Source organism: Balearica regulorum, chromosome 4 (genome assembly GCF_011004875.1).
Source record: "Balearica regulorum gibbericeps isolate bBalReg1 chromosome 4, bBalReg1.pri, whole genome shotgun sequence".
Taxonomy (NCBI): domain Eukaryota; kingdom Metazoa; phylum Chordata; class Aves; order Gruiformes; family Gruidae; genus Balearica; species Balearica regulorum.
This window is the reverse complement of record NC_046187.1, coordinates 1,029,104-1,045,160: the sequence shown is the minus strand read 5'-3', so window position 1 is coordinate 1,045,160 and position 16,057 is coordinate 1,029,104. Positions and strand designations below refer to the sequence as shown.

Here is a 16,057-nt window from a genome sequence, read left to right as displayed (position 1 = left end):
TGGGAATGATTTCTTTGGTGAAAGCAGCGCCTGTTAGCACTTGCTGTTTGACAAGTTACCTGCACAGCAACGTCTTCACTAACCAGTCACACGTCAGTGTTTCACTACCACGTCACAGGCGTTCAACAGAGACAGAAAGAGATTGCCCTTTGCTGGTAGGGAAGGCCTAATGCGTCAAATCGGTTTTGCACAGTCATGGAATAGAGACTTTTTAGCGAACCTAAGAGCACCGACACTAACTTGGCTCAGGGTTTGGCTTTTCTTCAGCAGATTTCAGTGTTTCCCCGCTAATATGATGTAGGTCATCGAATTCTCCCCAGCGTGTCATTCCCCTGAAACACCAAACACATTTACAGTTGATTACTCCTCATTAACTCAGTGATTTCAATTTATCCCGTAGCCAGGCTTCATGTAACACACTCCTATCCCTGTTCAAAACTTTATGGAACATGACTACAGAATTCCATGTGGCATATAAAGCCAAAAATTTTACTTTATGTCATAATACAATGAGTTAGTACAATGTGGTGGGACTAGGGATCCCCAGTGTAATGCAATCTTAGTGGGAGCCTGTTGAACAACATCCATGATGTCCGTTAAATAATTCTCACTGATGATCTATTCTATAGCAATGCCCTGTGGGATACCAGGCAGGCATACAGCAATCACACACATACTGTGGTTTAAATAGTCACAGGACATCCCGTCTGTTATACAGATGAGGACACGAAAGATTAAATTCCTATACTACCCCCTCACACTATCCAAACTCGTTCTGTACTGAGCAGGGAATTCCATCCAGCCAGTTTTAAACCCCAACTTCCTTTATGCCAATATTTCTGTAATTCATTGCATAAGCTCTAGCAGAAAGCCTTTGGCCAGATACTGCTCTGACTGAGAATAAACCAATTTGTAGGAAAATATTAAAAATTCATTTCCTATATGTATTCAAAACAATATTCAACTAGCTCCAATGAACACACCAAACAACTATGTCAGTTGCGTTCCACGCATTTAAAAAGTTCGTTTAAGATCAAACAGCCAAGCTGCTCTGCATACCTTAAAGCATGTCAGGGCAGCTTCACGTTTCTGTGATCATGAATTAATATCTACTTTAAGATTCAGATCTCCAGTAGTCTTCAGTTTTGGAAGAAATAAAAGGCAAAGCGTAACTTGAACTGCCAGACCGGACCCTACCCTACCGGCTGCACGCACTCCGTACCAGCAGCCCTGGTCAAGGTAAGCGAAGGACCAGATTTGCCTCAGACTCGAGTTCTTTGCCTGTTACTCCCGTCAGGTTACAGCCCTTGGTTTCAACGGCAAGACGACTGTCCCTGCAACCCCACAGCTACAATGACGTTGGAGAATTAAATCTGCAATTCAAACACGTACCACAAGCAACCTAAGATTATGGATAATTAAGGAAACGAGCTCTGAAATACAGAATTTATCAGGGAGTCACTGAGGGTAAACATTGGCTCAGCCTCCATATTACACATTACTCAGCTTCAGCTCATGAGATACAACTCAATATTCACCAGCCAAGGCTTGGGAAACAGTGTTCAAAACAGAAAAAAAATACTCCAAGAAGCTACATCAGTTTTAAAAAGATACGGCAAATCTAGCAGGAGTCAGCTCACCACAAAGCACTCCGAAACGAGATGCCCTATCAGCTCAGGCGCAGCCGATGTCTGTCTATTTCTAAGGGGTTTTAACATCAGGTTTTGCACAAAGCCAGTATTTGTTCCCTGGCTTTAACTTTGCCCTGGGAAGCCAGCGTTTCACACCTGCGGTACCTGGGAAGGGAGCCTGCCATCGACAAGCACTTAGCACTAACCTACCAGCCTGTTGCTTCACCCTGGAGAACATGCACTGACATGAGCTCTTTCAGGAACGTACACCAACTTCATTAGGTGTACATCTACACGTGGAGAGCATGTGTAAATTTTTATGTGTGTGAACTCCCCAATACTTGCATGGAAATAGTCAGTATAGACCAATCAGCCTCCTCCACCTTCTCAACTGTTTTCAAACTGAAAGCCAAAGACGCAACAAAGATGGACCCTTCTGCCCAGCAGCAGCTGTTGAAAGACCACACCAGTTCCACCCGGCACACAGTTCTGCTGCACAAGCGACCACCACAGCCTTTGGGCCATCTGGCATACACAACCAGCCGTATCCGTTCAAGCCGCCTCCACGAGCCATCTGGAAATACTAGCCTGCCTCTTTTATGAGGTTAATACATTACCTTTTACTAGGGAATGAGCCCACGTTCTCCGTTGGCTTCAAGGTTATGAAAGAGGCTATCTGCTTCTCATCCTGAATTTTTAATTGGATAGGATGTCGGACTCCCCAAAATATTGACAAGATACCCTCAATAAATGGTTTGCCATCTTCTTGCTGGGAAAAACAACAGAAAACGAATAAAGAGCGCTGCATAATAATCAAGTAATCTTAAGTGATTTCCCCTCAAACTAACAGCAACACAGTGAAATCGCCAAGGCGGACACAGCCCCGGCACAGGTCACCTAGAGAGGCTGTGCTATCTCCATACTTAGGATATTCCCAAAACAGCTAGGTAAAGCTGCAGCTGACCTGACCTCGTGTCCGCATTAGCCTGACTTTGACCAGGAGGTTTTCCAACCAACATGTCCGTAATTCCATACAATTACAAGTCAAATCCTATGTGTTCTACTTGGATGCCTAGCTCTTCTGAAACCAAGGTGCTAAGAAGGTGGTGAAGGGGAAGAGCAACTGCTGGTAGTAGAGGAAGAAGTTGTTAATGAAGTCATCCTTGCTGACACAAAGCACTGCATCAGTCCAAAACCTGTTATCGGTCCCCATGCTTGCTGACGTAGAACTCCGTCACTGCAGAACGAGCTGGGACAGAGAAGGGAGGACTGCCTGTTTGCAGACCATTGTTGCCCAGAATTGCTGTAATGTCCTTTCAGGTCCTGGTATCAGCAAAACAACAGAAAGGCAGCTTGCGAAGGAGAAGGAAGTTCAGACCTCTGAAGTGGGGTCTGTGGTACGAGACACACGATTCATCTGTCCTCCAGCTCTGCAGGCCCTTCTGCTCTCCACCGAGGATGCATTGCTGGGGCTACGCTTACAAGCGTTTTCTCCAAGGTCCTCAGGGTTCACGTTTGAGCAGAGCGCAGTAGTCTCTGCTTGACCCGAGCGACAGCAGTCCCACCATTACATGCTGGGGGTTCAAGCTGAAGGGGTGAGGCAAAACTGCACCCCACAAATATTTGCAGTACTGCTCCCTCCCAGCTAAGGCTATGAGACTCGAGAGGTCAGCCCAGAGAATGATTTTCTGTGATATGCTAAGAAATGGGACGGCAAAGAGATCACACTGGTAACAACCCGAAACTCCCATTCGTGTGAACATGCCTATTTCTGCTCGCTCCTCTCCACAGCATTCGACTCTAGTGCTTGCTGTGGCCTTTTTATTCCAGCGATACGTTCCATCCAACATACTAACACACACACACACGTATCCACAGTGCCCAGCCTAGCCGCATTAACCATCAGCACCCATTGGCACTCTTCCTACTATTACATTGTGCTTTTTGTATAATTTTTATGTAGACGCTTACCTGACTATGCGACAGTTGCAGATTTTCTTGATCAGAATAGTAAGAGTTATAAGTCTTCAGAAGAGAACTGAGCTGCTCTCTACAATAAAAGATCACAAGAAAAAGAAAAATTTTTTAACATCTCTGTCACTGTAAAATCCAGGTTTGCTAAGCAGCAGGGTAACACCCTGTATCTGTGTTGCTTGCTGCATCTTTGCACAGATTTGTTAATGATTAGTACATCATTTTCCAGGAGTAAAATTACCTGATACACAGAGTAAGTTAATTACTCACAATCTGACATGACTTTAATAACACTGCCCTAGAATAACTTGCACTTTGGACTTCTGTTATAGTTGCAAGGGGAAAGCAAACAGGAACAACACTCCCATGCATCAACATTGCAGATTATTTTAGTTAAGTTACAATTTGTTTCCCTGCCTGATGGTTTCCATTGGATTTTTATATTTTTTCAAGTACTCTTCTTATTACAAAATATCCACAATAAGCCTAGACAAAACATTTCAGTTTCCTTCTGCTTGAAATGTAACAGCTTTGCACTGTCTTTGCTCAAAGGAAAAAGGATGGAGACAGAGAACCTCTGCCAACAAGCAAGGGTTATAAGCCTGCCCATCCTCACAGATTTCAAACACAAATTCACACTGCAATTAAAAAAAGGAACATAACATTGTGCATTGAAAACAAACACTGCATTCAGTCAGGAAGGCAGCGTGAGGCACACTGGTGCTGATGATGTTTCAACCTTGGTATTTAAGAACCACCATCCCAGATAACTAGACCTGTCTCCATCCTTGATAAACTCACTACACTGCAGGAGAAGAGCGTTTCAGAAAACATTTCAAATTTGATGTCTTTTCAAAGTAAGCTAATTAGAGCTACCGCACATCCCAGTTTCTAGGCCAGGGCCACCGCCGCCTCCTCCTTTGCCATCTTGGTCTGGGAAGAAGGAACTTGAGCTACTGGATTTTAACTACATGCTATCCAAACAGTCTGGGAAATTTCAGCAGAGACCGGGCTACCCAACGTCCCGAAACCCTGAGCAGCCTGGGGGAGCAGAGAGAGCATTCCTGCGCCACCCTAGCGCAGGGCTCTCCGGCAACGGCCGGTGCCAGCGCCGCTCCCAGCCGGGCGGACGGCAGTGGTGCTGTGCGCAGCTCACATCACCCACGCTGCCCGCTTCGCCCTCGTCAATGGGTAAGGCGAGATCAACGCCACGTTGCACAAACACGGGCTGGGGGACAACTGCTGTGGCACCGAAAAGAACCTTCCAGTTACTGCTTAGCAGCTGCTGGTCCCAGGTGCCGTCCTGTTGTGTAATAAGTAACCACCACACAAGGAGATACCCACGGGAATATCCTCTGCAGAGCAAGGCTGCCTGAATTACAGCTCAAGCCCAGATTTTCTCAAAGTACTCTGCCTTCTCAGCACTACTTTTGAAGAAGGATAGACACAAAGTTGATAGAGTCCGGAGAAGAGTAGGAGAGCTATAAGTGGCATGAACCATGAAGACAAAAAGCAAGTTGCAGCTGAGGCTAAGGAGGACCAAAAAAGCCAGAATTAAGCAACACACATTTCAGGACTATCAATAATGAAACCCTCTTCCCCACACCAATTAAACAGCAAAGACTAATCCAAGAAAGCCGTTTCCACCAGCAGAGATAGCTAAGCATGAGAAACAATTGCATGGAAGCCTCTGAAACCTTCCTCAGGGACGGTCTTGAAGCACCTAAGAAGATGAATAACAATCAAGACAGTTTAATGTACTGTCTTGCAGTGGTGAGCAAAGACACCAAGTTTGTTTCCAAATAACGTCTATTTGTTTTCTAGTATGAGATATCATAACAGGTGAACCACAGGCAAAACAGACAGCATTTGGAAACTCTTTTCACAGGAAGTTCCACAGAGACCTACGGAAACTATTCAATACCCACATACCATCAGAAGTACTACAACAATTCCTACATCAACTTTAAGAAACAAAACACCCACCCCAAAACCAGAACCAAGAGTTAACTTCTATCACCGTCACTGAAGACCAATTCACACATGGCAACGACGCTCAGTAGAAATTACATTTTAATATTTCAACAGTCAGAGATCACCAAGACCATCAAAGAAATAATGCCAGAAGTGCAGGAATACATGGACCAAGGCTACCCGGAAAGTATTACACACCACCTTCTGCGAGAGATATATTTAGAAGGCAATGTTATAGTACAGCCTTGGGGCATCGGAATCATTCGTATGAATAGTTTTGGCAGAACTTTTAACCTTTGTTTTCCTCTAACAGTCACAGCAGAGCCACGTCCCAGAACACGAGGACATGACCAACGGTGACACTGGCACCCTTATCAGAGACGACAAACCTAAGAGTGATCTCTCCCCTAGGAACAAGATCACTGCAAAGCACTTCAGAAGGATATTTTCAGGTGTGAAATGAATATGATTTCATACCATCTCCCCCTGAGTCTGATCAGATTGTGACACTATTTACCCACACTGACTGTTTACATGGCTGCGCAGCTGACTGCATAACTTAAAAAAATAAAAAAGTCAGTGTTGCTCAGGGGATATCACCTAAGATATTAAGAAACTCCCAGAAATTGGTGCAAGAGAATAGGAGAAGGATAGATTACGAAAAAAATACAAATCATTTTGGTTGCAAACTGCTGTGTGTCAAACTGCTGTTTTAAGTGTGTCAAATTTGACAACAAACCTATCTTCTCCTGGGACTGTCTTACTCCAGCAGCATAAACCAGCGTGTGGCTTCTGACACAGGTGCTCTTCTTCCACCTTCAGCCTCCCCTGCCTACAGCCTCTCGGAGAGCCCAAAGCAGGAGCCTTGCACAGCAGGATGGTGTTTCTCAGCCACCTCTTAACGTTTACGCACATGCAAAGCACCTGGACAACACGGTATCTCTGAATATCGCTACACAGAACTGCAGCACAATGCGAGTCTCCACATGGGGTACAGAGCTGTAGCATTTCAGGGCAAGGAGGGCCAACGTCCAGCACCGCATCGAAGCGGAGCGCGCAGAGGGACCGACGGACACGGCTGCCCGAGAGCCTGACACGGACACTGGTCAGCAGGAACATGGCCTTGCCCCAGGCTTGGGGACAACACACTGCAGAGGGAAGCAGGGGGAGTCAGGAGGGCGGTTTGTGTGGGCACGCAGAGCGTGCGAGTTAAAACGTTTCCCGGACGTACCCGACGCCTCCCTTGCTCCACACACTGAACTGGGCACGCTCCTGTTCCCGGTGAGCCCCTTCCTGTGCTGAGAAGGGAAAAGATAAACTAGGCTTTAACTCCGCAGCTAGGACTAGGATCAAGGCCGCACCACTAAACTCCACAAGGTTCACTGCATTCCCTTCTTACACTCCGGATGCAAATTATTTTACTTTGCTAGCCTACTGCAACTCCCCCCATAATATTTTGAAGTGGCTTTACCAACAGAGTGCTGGTAAAGCGGTATTTTTAACATCTACTTCAAATCACTTTGCTCTTAAATCCTAGTAACAGGGGTAGCAAAAGCCTTCCTTTTCATTGTGTTGGAAAAGCTCATTACAGGTTCTTGGTACCTCGTGAGCTTTGAGGGACTGCATTCGGGTCATCCCATCGAAAGGCAAAGTTTTAACAGACTTAGATATCAATCAGGTACAAGTGAAATTTGGATCACACCGGCTAAAGGTAAGCACGATTAACCACGTCTCGGCCTCACACACGGGCAAAATCCAGCTGCATCTAAGATGAACACACAAGTAAGAGAAAGTTTTGTTTGACTTCAGTTGTGATAGGCCAGCTGACCCTGCTTGCCAGGTGCTTAACACAGAAGCCTTTATGCTTCGCAGCCCAATACCTTTGGCAATCATTTTATTGACAGCTGTTATTTTGCAGGTTTTTTCCAGGTAGAAAGTTGGGGAGATCAGTTCCCTGAAGACAGATGAGGAAAAAATAAGGACTTGGGCCAAACTCTGAGGTCCATCTGTTACTCTTAGTCCACGTTGGCTGCAAAGGCAAATAAAACCATCGGCTGAAAGCATCAAGTGATGTGGTCAGGGTTATCTGAGGCAGATTCCATTTCTCAGAGCAAGCTCTGAATATTTTGACTTCGTTTCTTTCCCCATCTAGAAAAGCTCCTCATTAACTTCCACAGAAGTTTGCACAAATAAATCTTTCAGGTTTCAGTTTCGCATTAGTGCAACCAACGGTGACGAACCATACAAGCGATTAGAAAAGCCCCGAGGGAGAAATTTAACAGCAGCGCACACTGACTTGTTTGTCCTTGTGTAGCAGAGACATTAGAACAGAAAATCTTTCTTGGCTTCTTTTAGCCCCAGAAAGGGCTAACACACCCACCAGCGTACCAGTTCCAGAAGGAATCTCACTGTAACACCTCTTGGCCGCGAAGGCCCAAAGACTGCCCTAGCCAAGAGGCAGATGGCCATCTCTTCAGAGTTACGCCACCCAAAAATCAGCGGCTCTGTTGTGTTGCAAGACTGTTGCTCACAGCACAGCTTTGTGACAACAGCCAAATGCAGCCATTAATGGCAGCCAAAGCTAATTAACTGGCAGAACGACTTCAAGACAAACCCAGCAGAGGTAACATTTACTGCCGATTCACCGTTTTCTTCAGTAATGAAGGCAGGATACAAAGGAGCTGTAAGGTCAAGTGCCCCAGTGGTAAACCACAACAGAGCCCAGACTGCGTTTGCTGGAAACGCTAACCCAGGACAATTCACCTGCGTCCTCTTCTCCCGAGCCCTACGCAGTTATCCAGGGCTATTTATGGCAGTTATGCTTAAAGACACAAGAGTTCAACCAGCCAAGTAATCCCACCGGTTGGGTCAGCCTTTTGATCCAGCCATTATGCAATTCCCAAACAGCAGGCTTGCAACATCACCAAGATTTGCATGATACAACTGGAAGAGGAGTAATGTAACAGCAGATTCGAGGTATAGATGAGGGGCAATAGTCTGGAAATTGCATTGGAAGCAAGCTTGAATGCACACAGAGTATTTTAGTGATTCTTGAAACACTTAGTTGTTTTTTCGCAAGGGAAACCAACTTGAACAGTACTTTAAAGCGTGACTGGAATGCACAAGGGTCTCAACCAGGACCTGCATTTCAGTACTTGAACAGGCAACTATATAGGGGAATAAAAACCCAGACACATCGGTTCATCTGGTACATTTCCAAATGCTTTTGTATGCCAAGTATATCAAAGTTCACACAGATTAATTACCTCTGACACAAAAGCACTACGTCTCAAATTAGTAGCAGTATAAAAGGAACAACTCTTTCGGAGAAGGGGATGCGCTTATCGCCTGCGTGCTTTGGGCAAAGCTCTAACACCCTGCTTTAAAAAGGGAGAAGTCCACAGCCCTGCTCATGCCACATATAGAATTATCAGGATTCAGATGCAAATACCCATTGCAGCAGGAGAAATTCTATGACAGGCCCCATCCCCGGGTGCGTTTACAGTTAGCTGCTTCTCACATCAAGCGGGATGAAAACAAAGTGAGAAAAGAGCCCCCGCTTCCAGCTCCTGTGCTCTGGCCAACAAGGGACAAATCAGTCCCCCCCAAAAAGGGGAGGGAGCTATACGCCAGGCAGCTCACGGCTTAGGGCAGCATCAGGAAAAATTCCTACCAGTCAGCTTGAACTGTGGAAAAGCATCCCACGACATACAGTTTGAGTGCAATTCCAAGCTTTTTCAAGTAGGTTAAAGAACCCCTTTCACTCACCACCGAAGAGAGCAGGCAGCCCCATCGGTCTTTCGCCAAAGCAGCCCTGCCATCAGGGGCTACAGACCGAACAAGTGGAGCTCAGTTTAAACACTGAATTCATGTTCAATTCCAATAGATTTCAAAAATACGAAGGACTTGCTCCCTAATGTGGATTTTTATTTCAGTACCCTCTGAAGGTGCTGTTCTACCAAACGAACAAAACCCACTGACCAAAAGGTTTAATGCTCTGTTCTTTGAAATCCATATAAAGGGCAACTTTGTTCTGGAGATACCTCCCAAAAAACCAAGTGGTAGGAACCGCTGCTGCAACAGACTCAGGTCTGCACAGGATCACCTGTTCATGAGTAAATACGGAGTAGCTTGAAAGGTAACAGCAAAGTCATTAAATGCTGGGGTTTTTTTAAATTATTTACCTGGTTATAAACTTCTCCTCATTAATGGAAACAGAAGGTAGATGCTGTGCTTTCATACTCACTTTCTTCATTTATTCAGAAGAGATGAACCTAAACAAAAAAAAAATTATAGCCACCAATGCCACTAAGAAAGACTAAATGGTAAGCACAACAAAGCCTTAGTTGGCCAAGTCAAACAGGCTCGGACACTCGAGCTAACTACACCATATTCTGACTGCTCTGTACTTCATCTTAATACCCCAGTATTTCCCCCACCTAGTAAAAAAGCAGTAAGCAGTTCTCACCAAGTATGTCACAGCACCTTAAATCCCAAGTACTACATGCACCAGGACTTTCTCAAGCAGTTTTAAAACTACTCTACAACTTCATAATTAAGCTTCACTTGTTAGTAGACCGAGGCTGCAACCCCATCGACCGGTTTGCGTTCTTTCGTTGATTATGGCTAGAGCATTGCCCAGGGTCACCGAAAGACCTAAAAGTGACTCAGCAAACCACCCTTAAGCAGGTTCGTAAAACTAGACAAAAGAAGGAAAAGCGTTGATCGCTAGCAGTGTCCTGCAGCGCACCAAGAAAGCGGCTGACACATTAAAGAGAGAACAAGGCTATAATTAAAAGTGATGTAGCAATATAATTTACAGATCACCCTGTAGTGATTCCAGCACATTGTGTAGGCAACAAGCCAGACCCATGAGACACTGACAAGGCATTCTTCAATAAGCTTAATTATGGAGTCTTGCCTGCTTTCATTCCCCCTCAGGTACTAGGGGAACAGGCAGACTGAGCAAAGTAACTGAACAGACTCAGACTCAAGACTGACAACTCAAACTGCACAGAAACAACCCTTGGTCTCAGCACATGAAGTGGCATCATACGCGGAAAGTACTAAAATCTCCAAAGACCGCATTCCAAGTGGATTATTCCCCGCTACTTCTCTCTTCTGCGGGCACGACGACAGAGGAATTTGCCTAACAGCCCTTGATGTCCCTTCTCCCTTACTCCAGGAGATGGGCCCCACTCTGATTTCAGACTGCATGGGACAGAGCCTGGTCAAAGACATCTGAAAAGTAGCTTATTGTCTACAGTACTAATGACAAGTAGCCTTCAGAAAAAAAAGTCAATTTAGAAAAGAAACTCAAGCTTGAAAAGATCACAGCTAGCTAAAGAGTAAGCACCCAGCTTCTGTGTAAGTGATCCTACACTACCGAGCTGCTTTTTTAGAAGCAGTTAAAGAACGTTTCCGTAGTCATCGATAAATGACTTTTAAAAAATAAATATATGTGGACAAGTGAGAAGTTTTGCATACAAACACGTTATCTTCACCCTACAAAACTTACAGGAAGCTATTTCGCAACCTCTAAAACTAGAGCACGCTATCGAGATGAGCTTTGCACGAGCAGCTGGGGTTTCTAACAGCGCTTGGTCAGTAGCTCACAGAGAAGAGCAGGACCCATCCCACGTACCCACTGTCCGGTGGGTGACATCCACCAAAGCAAAACCATACCTGAACACCAAACGAGCCCAGGGACTCCTGTACAGACAGGAGTTTGTCTTTAAGGAAGACATTGCTGTACACCAGCATAATAGTGTTGTTTCTTTGCCCTTGAAATTAGTTCAGTAACCATTGGCCCCACCTTGAAATCCCATTTTAAGGGATTTACTAATACCTCTAACTGAATCAACTGCCTATGTCAGTGTAGTTTCAAAACAATTTTAGCAGATGCAGAGGAGTTAATGTACGCTGGCACTTGAGTAACTGGATATACACGTGGCGTCCTCCCATCTGCCAGGAAACAACACGTTAAGAGCAGCAGATAGCCAAGTCACCACTATTAACCTCAGAGCAGCGACTCTAGCAAGCCCTAGCACCGCTTCGTTGCTCGTGGTTGCATTCTTCGCAGAAGCATTGAACCTTAAAATGATTCATATGAAGGAAAAAGCTGATCTCTACACATTGCGAGAAGTGACCTTCACACAAAAACGCCCATTATCACTGAACTACCCATTTTGTTACACAGTGAATGGCTCTTACTAAGTTATTTGCCTTAAAAACCTTGAGCATATCTTAAATCAGCTGGATGCCATTAAAAGGCTGACAACGAAGCAAACCAGGAGAGCAGTTGGTGACAGGGACAATTCTTCACCAACGCCTCCCCCTTTTCTCTCCCTCGCCACGGGATTAGCCCCAACTGACTGGCCTTCTCTCCTATAGCTGATGCAGAAGCACAAACAACGTTCGTTACATTTTCCTCAGCTATGGGACCAGTTCTGCTTATCAGGCTTGTACAAAACACTTCCACACCACTAGCCCACCCTAAAGATAAAACGCTTCTCGTCGCACCCTTCCCATCTGCGCGTTTCGCCTACGTGCATCTCGCGCCCCTTATTTTTAGTTAACCCTGAAACCGCGGGTTGAGAACACGCAGCGACTTCTCCAGCACCGCTATGTGACACGACAAATGACAGTTTATTTACACTGGCGCTCCTTACATCCACAAAGCTGTCACATGTTCTATCACCTCCCGGAATTTTCTTTTTCCATGTCACTTGCCTGCAGTTCTTTTGAGGAAGCAAACAGAAGCGAAATGTGTTTCTTCCCCACTGTTCGCTTGGATTTGAACTAACAAAGACATGCCAATTTTCCGGCTCTTCCAGCAACATCTGTTTGTGGCCATCTGTTCCAAGCTGACTCTTGACTTGGTTGGTGTCAGACAGGCATCTTCATCATTACATTAAACTGGCCTAGAACTGCACAATTCCCTCAGACAGGTGGGACTTTGAACATGGGACCTCGGCTGGACTAACCTCTGGGCCAGAGACCTGACTAAGAAGAAACTTAACGGTCAGAGGAAGACTGAAGCCTAAAACACTTGTGGAAGGAAAGAAAAGAAACAGAAGGGAAAGACAGGAGGAAATGAGAAGTGGGGCAGATGCAAAATGAGCAACTCTAGAGAATAAAACCTGCAGCTACTGGAGAAGCCGAGGAAAAGGAAAAAGGGACATAGGACTGCTGCGCGATCCCAAAGCCGTGACAAGATCAAGAGTCACATCAGGGCACGAGACGAATCTCAAAGGTACTGAACTTGACTTTTCTATGAGATTTATATCTTACCCAAAATGATTTTTTTTTCCAAGAAAAAGTGGAAGTGTTAGAGGAGAGGCAGATGAGAGAACTGTTGTATTTTATTAAGTACAGAGATCTTTGAGTTACTTGCTTAAAGGGACACAGCACAGGGACAGGACGGTGGGGGAATGACAACGCCAAGGTAAGAGCCAGCAGCCGGGCAGATTTTTACACAAGGGCAAAGGAGGCGACTGTGGAGGAGGGCTGGGAGGAGAGGGACGCCCGACATCCAGAGCTGAGCCACGCAAGAGCAGCGAAGCAGCCTTTTTGTTTGTCTCTAACAGCCTGGATGCGCTTTTTGGCACATCCATATATTAAGATGGGGACTGCAGAGAGATCAGTGCGCTGTGCAGAGCTCCTGCCACTGTTAAGGGAAAAAACACCCCCAATATTTCTAAATATTTTAACCCAGTGCTTCCCAAAGCTGTTCAAAATGAAGGCAGCCAGGATGGGGCGAACCATCTCACTGTCTCGTATAAAAACCACAAGGCTCAGGTGCCCTGTCAGCTATCAACAACAGTTACCTCTAACGTTATGTACAGCAGCAAGAACCATAGTACATTTACCTAAGTCATTTTGTAAACTCTCAAGTGTCAGTTATTTAGCAAAATTTTGGACCATTATCTCTTTCTATGAATATGAGTTTAGGATTTTTTCACATACCTAACAAATGCAGTATCAACAGAATAATTTTACTAATCTTCACCTAGTCACACGCTCTAGTTAGATGAGCCTTCACGCTGGGATTTTTTGTTTGGTTGCTTTTTTTAAGTTAGATGTCCTCAGCACCAAAGCAAAGGTCTAATCAAAACAAAGTACTTAGTCCAAACACTGGCATTTTCCCCAGTGAAAACCAGGGGTGGTGGGTTTGGTTTTTTTCTTTGTCTTGCAGACTTCTTTATACTTTATTTTAAAAATTAACGACTACAGTACACAGCAGTAATGGCACTACTTGAATACAAACCACAGAGTAATCCGTCTGCTGAGGCAGGATCAGAATGGGCTTTGGTTACTGAAACCAAAACTAGGTTGGTATTTATCTGTGAATACAGTGCCTGAACTTTCTCAGTCACCAAGAGATGCATGAATTCCCTCCCTTCACGCAGTGATGAGAGAGCAGGGCTTGCACCAGATCTATTCCAAACACTAAAGTAACCCATTATTATGAAAAGGTACTTTCTATTTCAGGTTGCTTAGGAAAGATAACTTTTACCCACCAAAAAGAACAGACAAGGTCACTGACATAACCTTTTAAATCACAACAGGGACTGAATCAAGGGCAGCGAAGGCTTACGGCCACGTACGCGCTTAGCAGTGGTGCTACCTATTATCTGCCCGTTTTAATTATAAAATCCTGCCTCACACAAGCCGTCTCGAGATTTAGGAACATCTTTGACCAGTATTTGTGACCCAACTTTTCTCCTTCCCTCCGGCACCCTAATTACCCAAAAGGAACGTGACTCGAGTTCTGGGTGACCGCGAAGGACCCCGCTTTCACTGACACTTAGGCGGCAAGCAGAACAGCTCCCGCTTTCCGTGTCACTTACCTGTGCGTAGATCAGGGGAGGAGAGGCGGAGGAGGAGTTTCACGTACCTTCCACTGAGCCCTGGAAGAGGCATGACAGCATGCGCTGGCTGACAGTTACCTCTGCTACTCCATGGAACCCACCGAGCTCTTAATTACTATTTTGCCTAACAAACTGGGAGCGCTGGAAACCCAGGACACTCCCCGCAGCTCGGTGCATGTCGGGAACCTTTACCTGCCCACTTTCCTTCCTCCGAGCAGCTGACAGGAGCACTCCCTTAGTCACGGCTACACCTACGGGGAGGCTCCAGTTAACACTTTAATCTCTAACTTCATAATGAAAAGCAACCTGCTGACTCTACGTAATCATTTGCTGACAGGGCACACCCTCAAACATCCTGTGCTGCAAGCACTGTTACGCTTTAACCTCTTGTCTTGTCTGTTTTCCAACTCATAGGAAAAAGTCGTTTTTCCTGCCCCAGATATATGCCTATCTTTAGCATTTGGTGGAGTAACCAATACGAACAATTAGATCCTGCCTAAGCGGTTTTATAAAATTACGACAAATTGTGACAACACAGCTCGATCACTTAATCACACACAGCTATACATTCAATTTTTTGCTCATCTGCGCTTCAGCTTTATATAATTTTGCATTAAGAAGAGGCAAAACAGACCCATAAATATTTGGTTCCCAATCACATCGTTATCCTCTGGTGTACTCCTCTCAAGAGCTAGGCTCACTGCTGTACACACAACACTCCACTTGATATTTGGGACTGCAGTTTACGCTGCAGTTTCTAGCTCTGCACCTTAAAAATATTCAAATAGGAATTTCATTGGCATACATAACGTTGAGACGTCTCTCAACACACGGAAACCAACACAGGAGATTTTTTGCTCAATTCACAATAGCACAGAAGCTCCATGCAGCAGCCTGTCACCTTCGAGTCTCCGCACCAAGATAACGTCGGATCTGTTTCCAACAAGCATGCCACCCGGCTGGACACTCACACCGTAGAGCTGCTGGGTTCCAGGAGGTATCTCAGTATTTTTAGATCTGAAGATCACACTATTTGCTTACAAAATGGCAATGTGATGTTAACCCTTCAGTGTAACTCGGGCTTCATTCCGACTCCCAACTTTTAAGGTTTCTTTTCTTTGTTTTTTTAAGATTAATTTAAGATTAATAGCTTTTTAAAGTTAACCAGCAAGTTTTGAAAACACAATGCTTAAATTTCTTAGACTCATGCAAGGATATCTCAGTAAGAAATTAATACAATAAGGCAATAAAATCCACCCAGCTGTAATAAAGGACTAAAGGTCTCATTTCCAGGTAAGCCAGGTGTGCTGATTTCTACAGTGGCTTGGTGAACAGGGCTCAGGTTTGTTTTTAGTTCACTCATGCTCGAGCTACTCCTGCCAATGGCCTAGTTCTGATCTCATTTGAGTCATACACAGTTACCTGATAAGGCCCTTGGGGAGACCGATCGCTGCAGACGTCGCATGGGGGGAAGGTCTTTAGGGCCACATAGAAGGAATTAGTTTAATGTAAACCCCAAGAAAGAGAATGCCTCTGATCCTTTCATAGCAAAGTAAATAATCAATGCACAGAGAGCATGAGTTTTTCAGCTTTCATAATAAACAT

At 45.0% G+C, this 16,057-nt stretch overlaps 1 protein-coding gene across 18 annotated transcripts in view; it reads right to left on the bottom strand.

Moving 5' to 3' along the window:
• The window catches only part of RASSF6 (Ras association domain family member 6), a 47,744-nt gene that overhangs the window by 4,678 nt on the left and 27,009 nt on the right, over positions 1-16,057 (bottom strand). For 11 of the 18 annotated variants that reach the window (XM_075750829.1, XM_075750834.1, XM_075750821.1 and 8 more), the window contains 4 exons: positions 9,764-9,853; positions 3,603-3,681; positions 2,249-2,400; positions 241-332 (listed from right to left, as the gene is read on the bottom strand). In XM_075750829.1, the coding sequence (XP_075606944.1) occupies positions 241-332; positions 2,249-2,400; positions 3,603-3,681; positions 9,764-9,834 (394 nt within the window). In that variant the 5' untranslated portion in view covers positions 9,835-9,853. Of the gene's footprint in view, positions 1-240; positions 333-2,248; positions 2,401-3,602; positions 3,682-9,763; positions 9,854-14,431; positions 14,924-16,057 lie in introns of those variants that run through there. The other 7 variants (XM_075750819.1, XM_075750820.1, XM_075750835.1 and 4 more) reach the window with 3 other exon arrangements.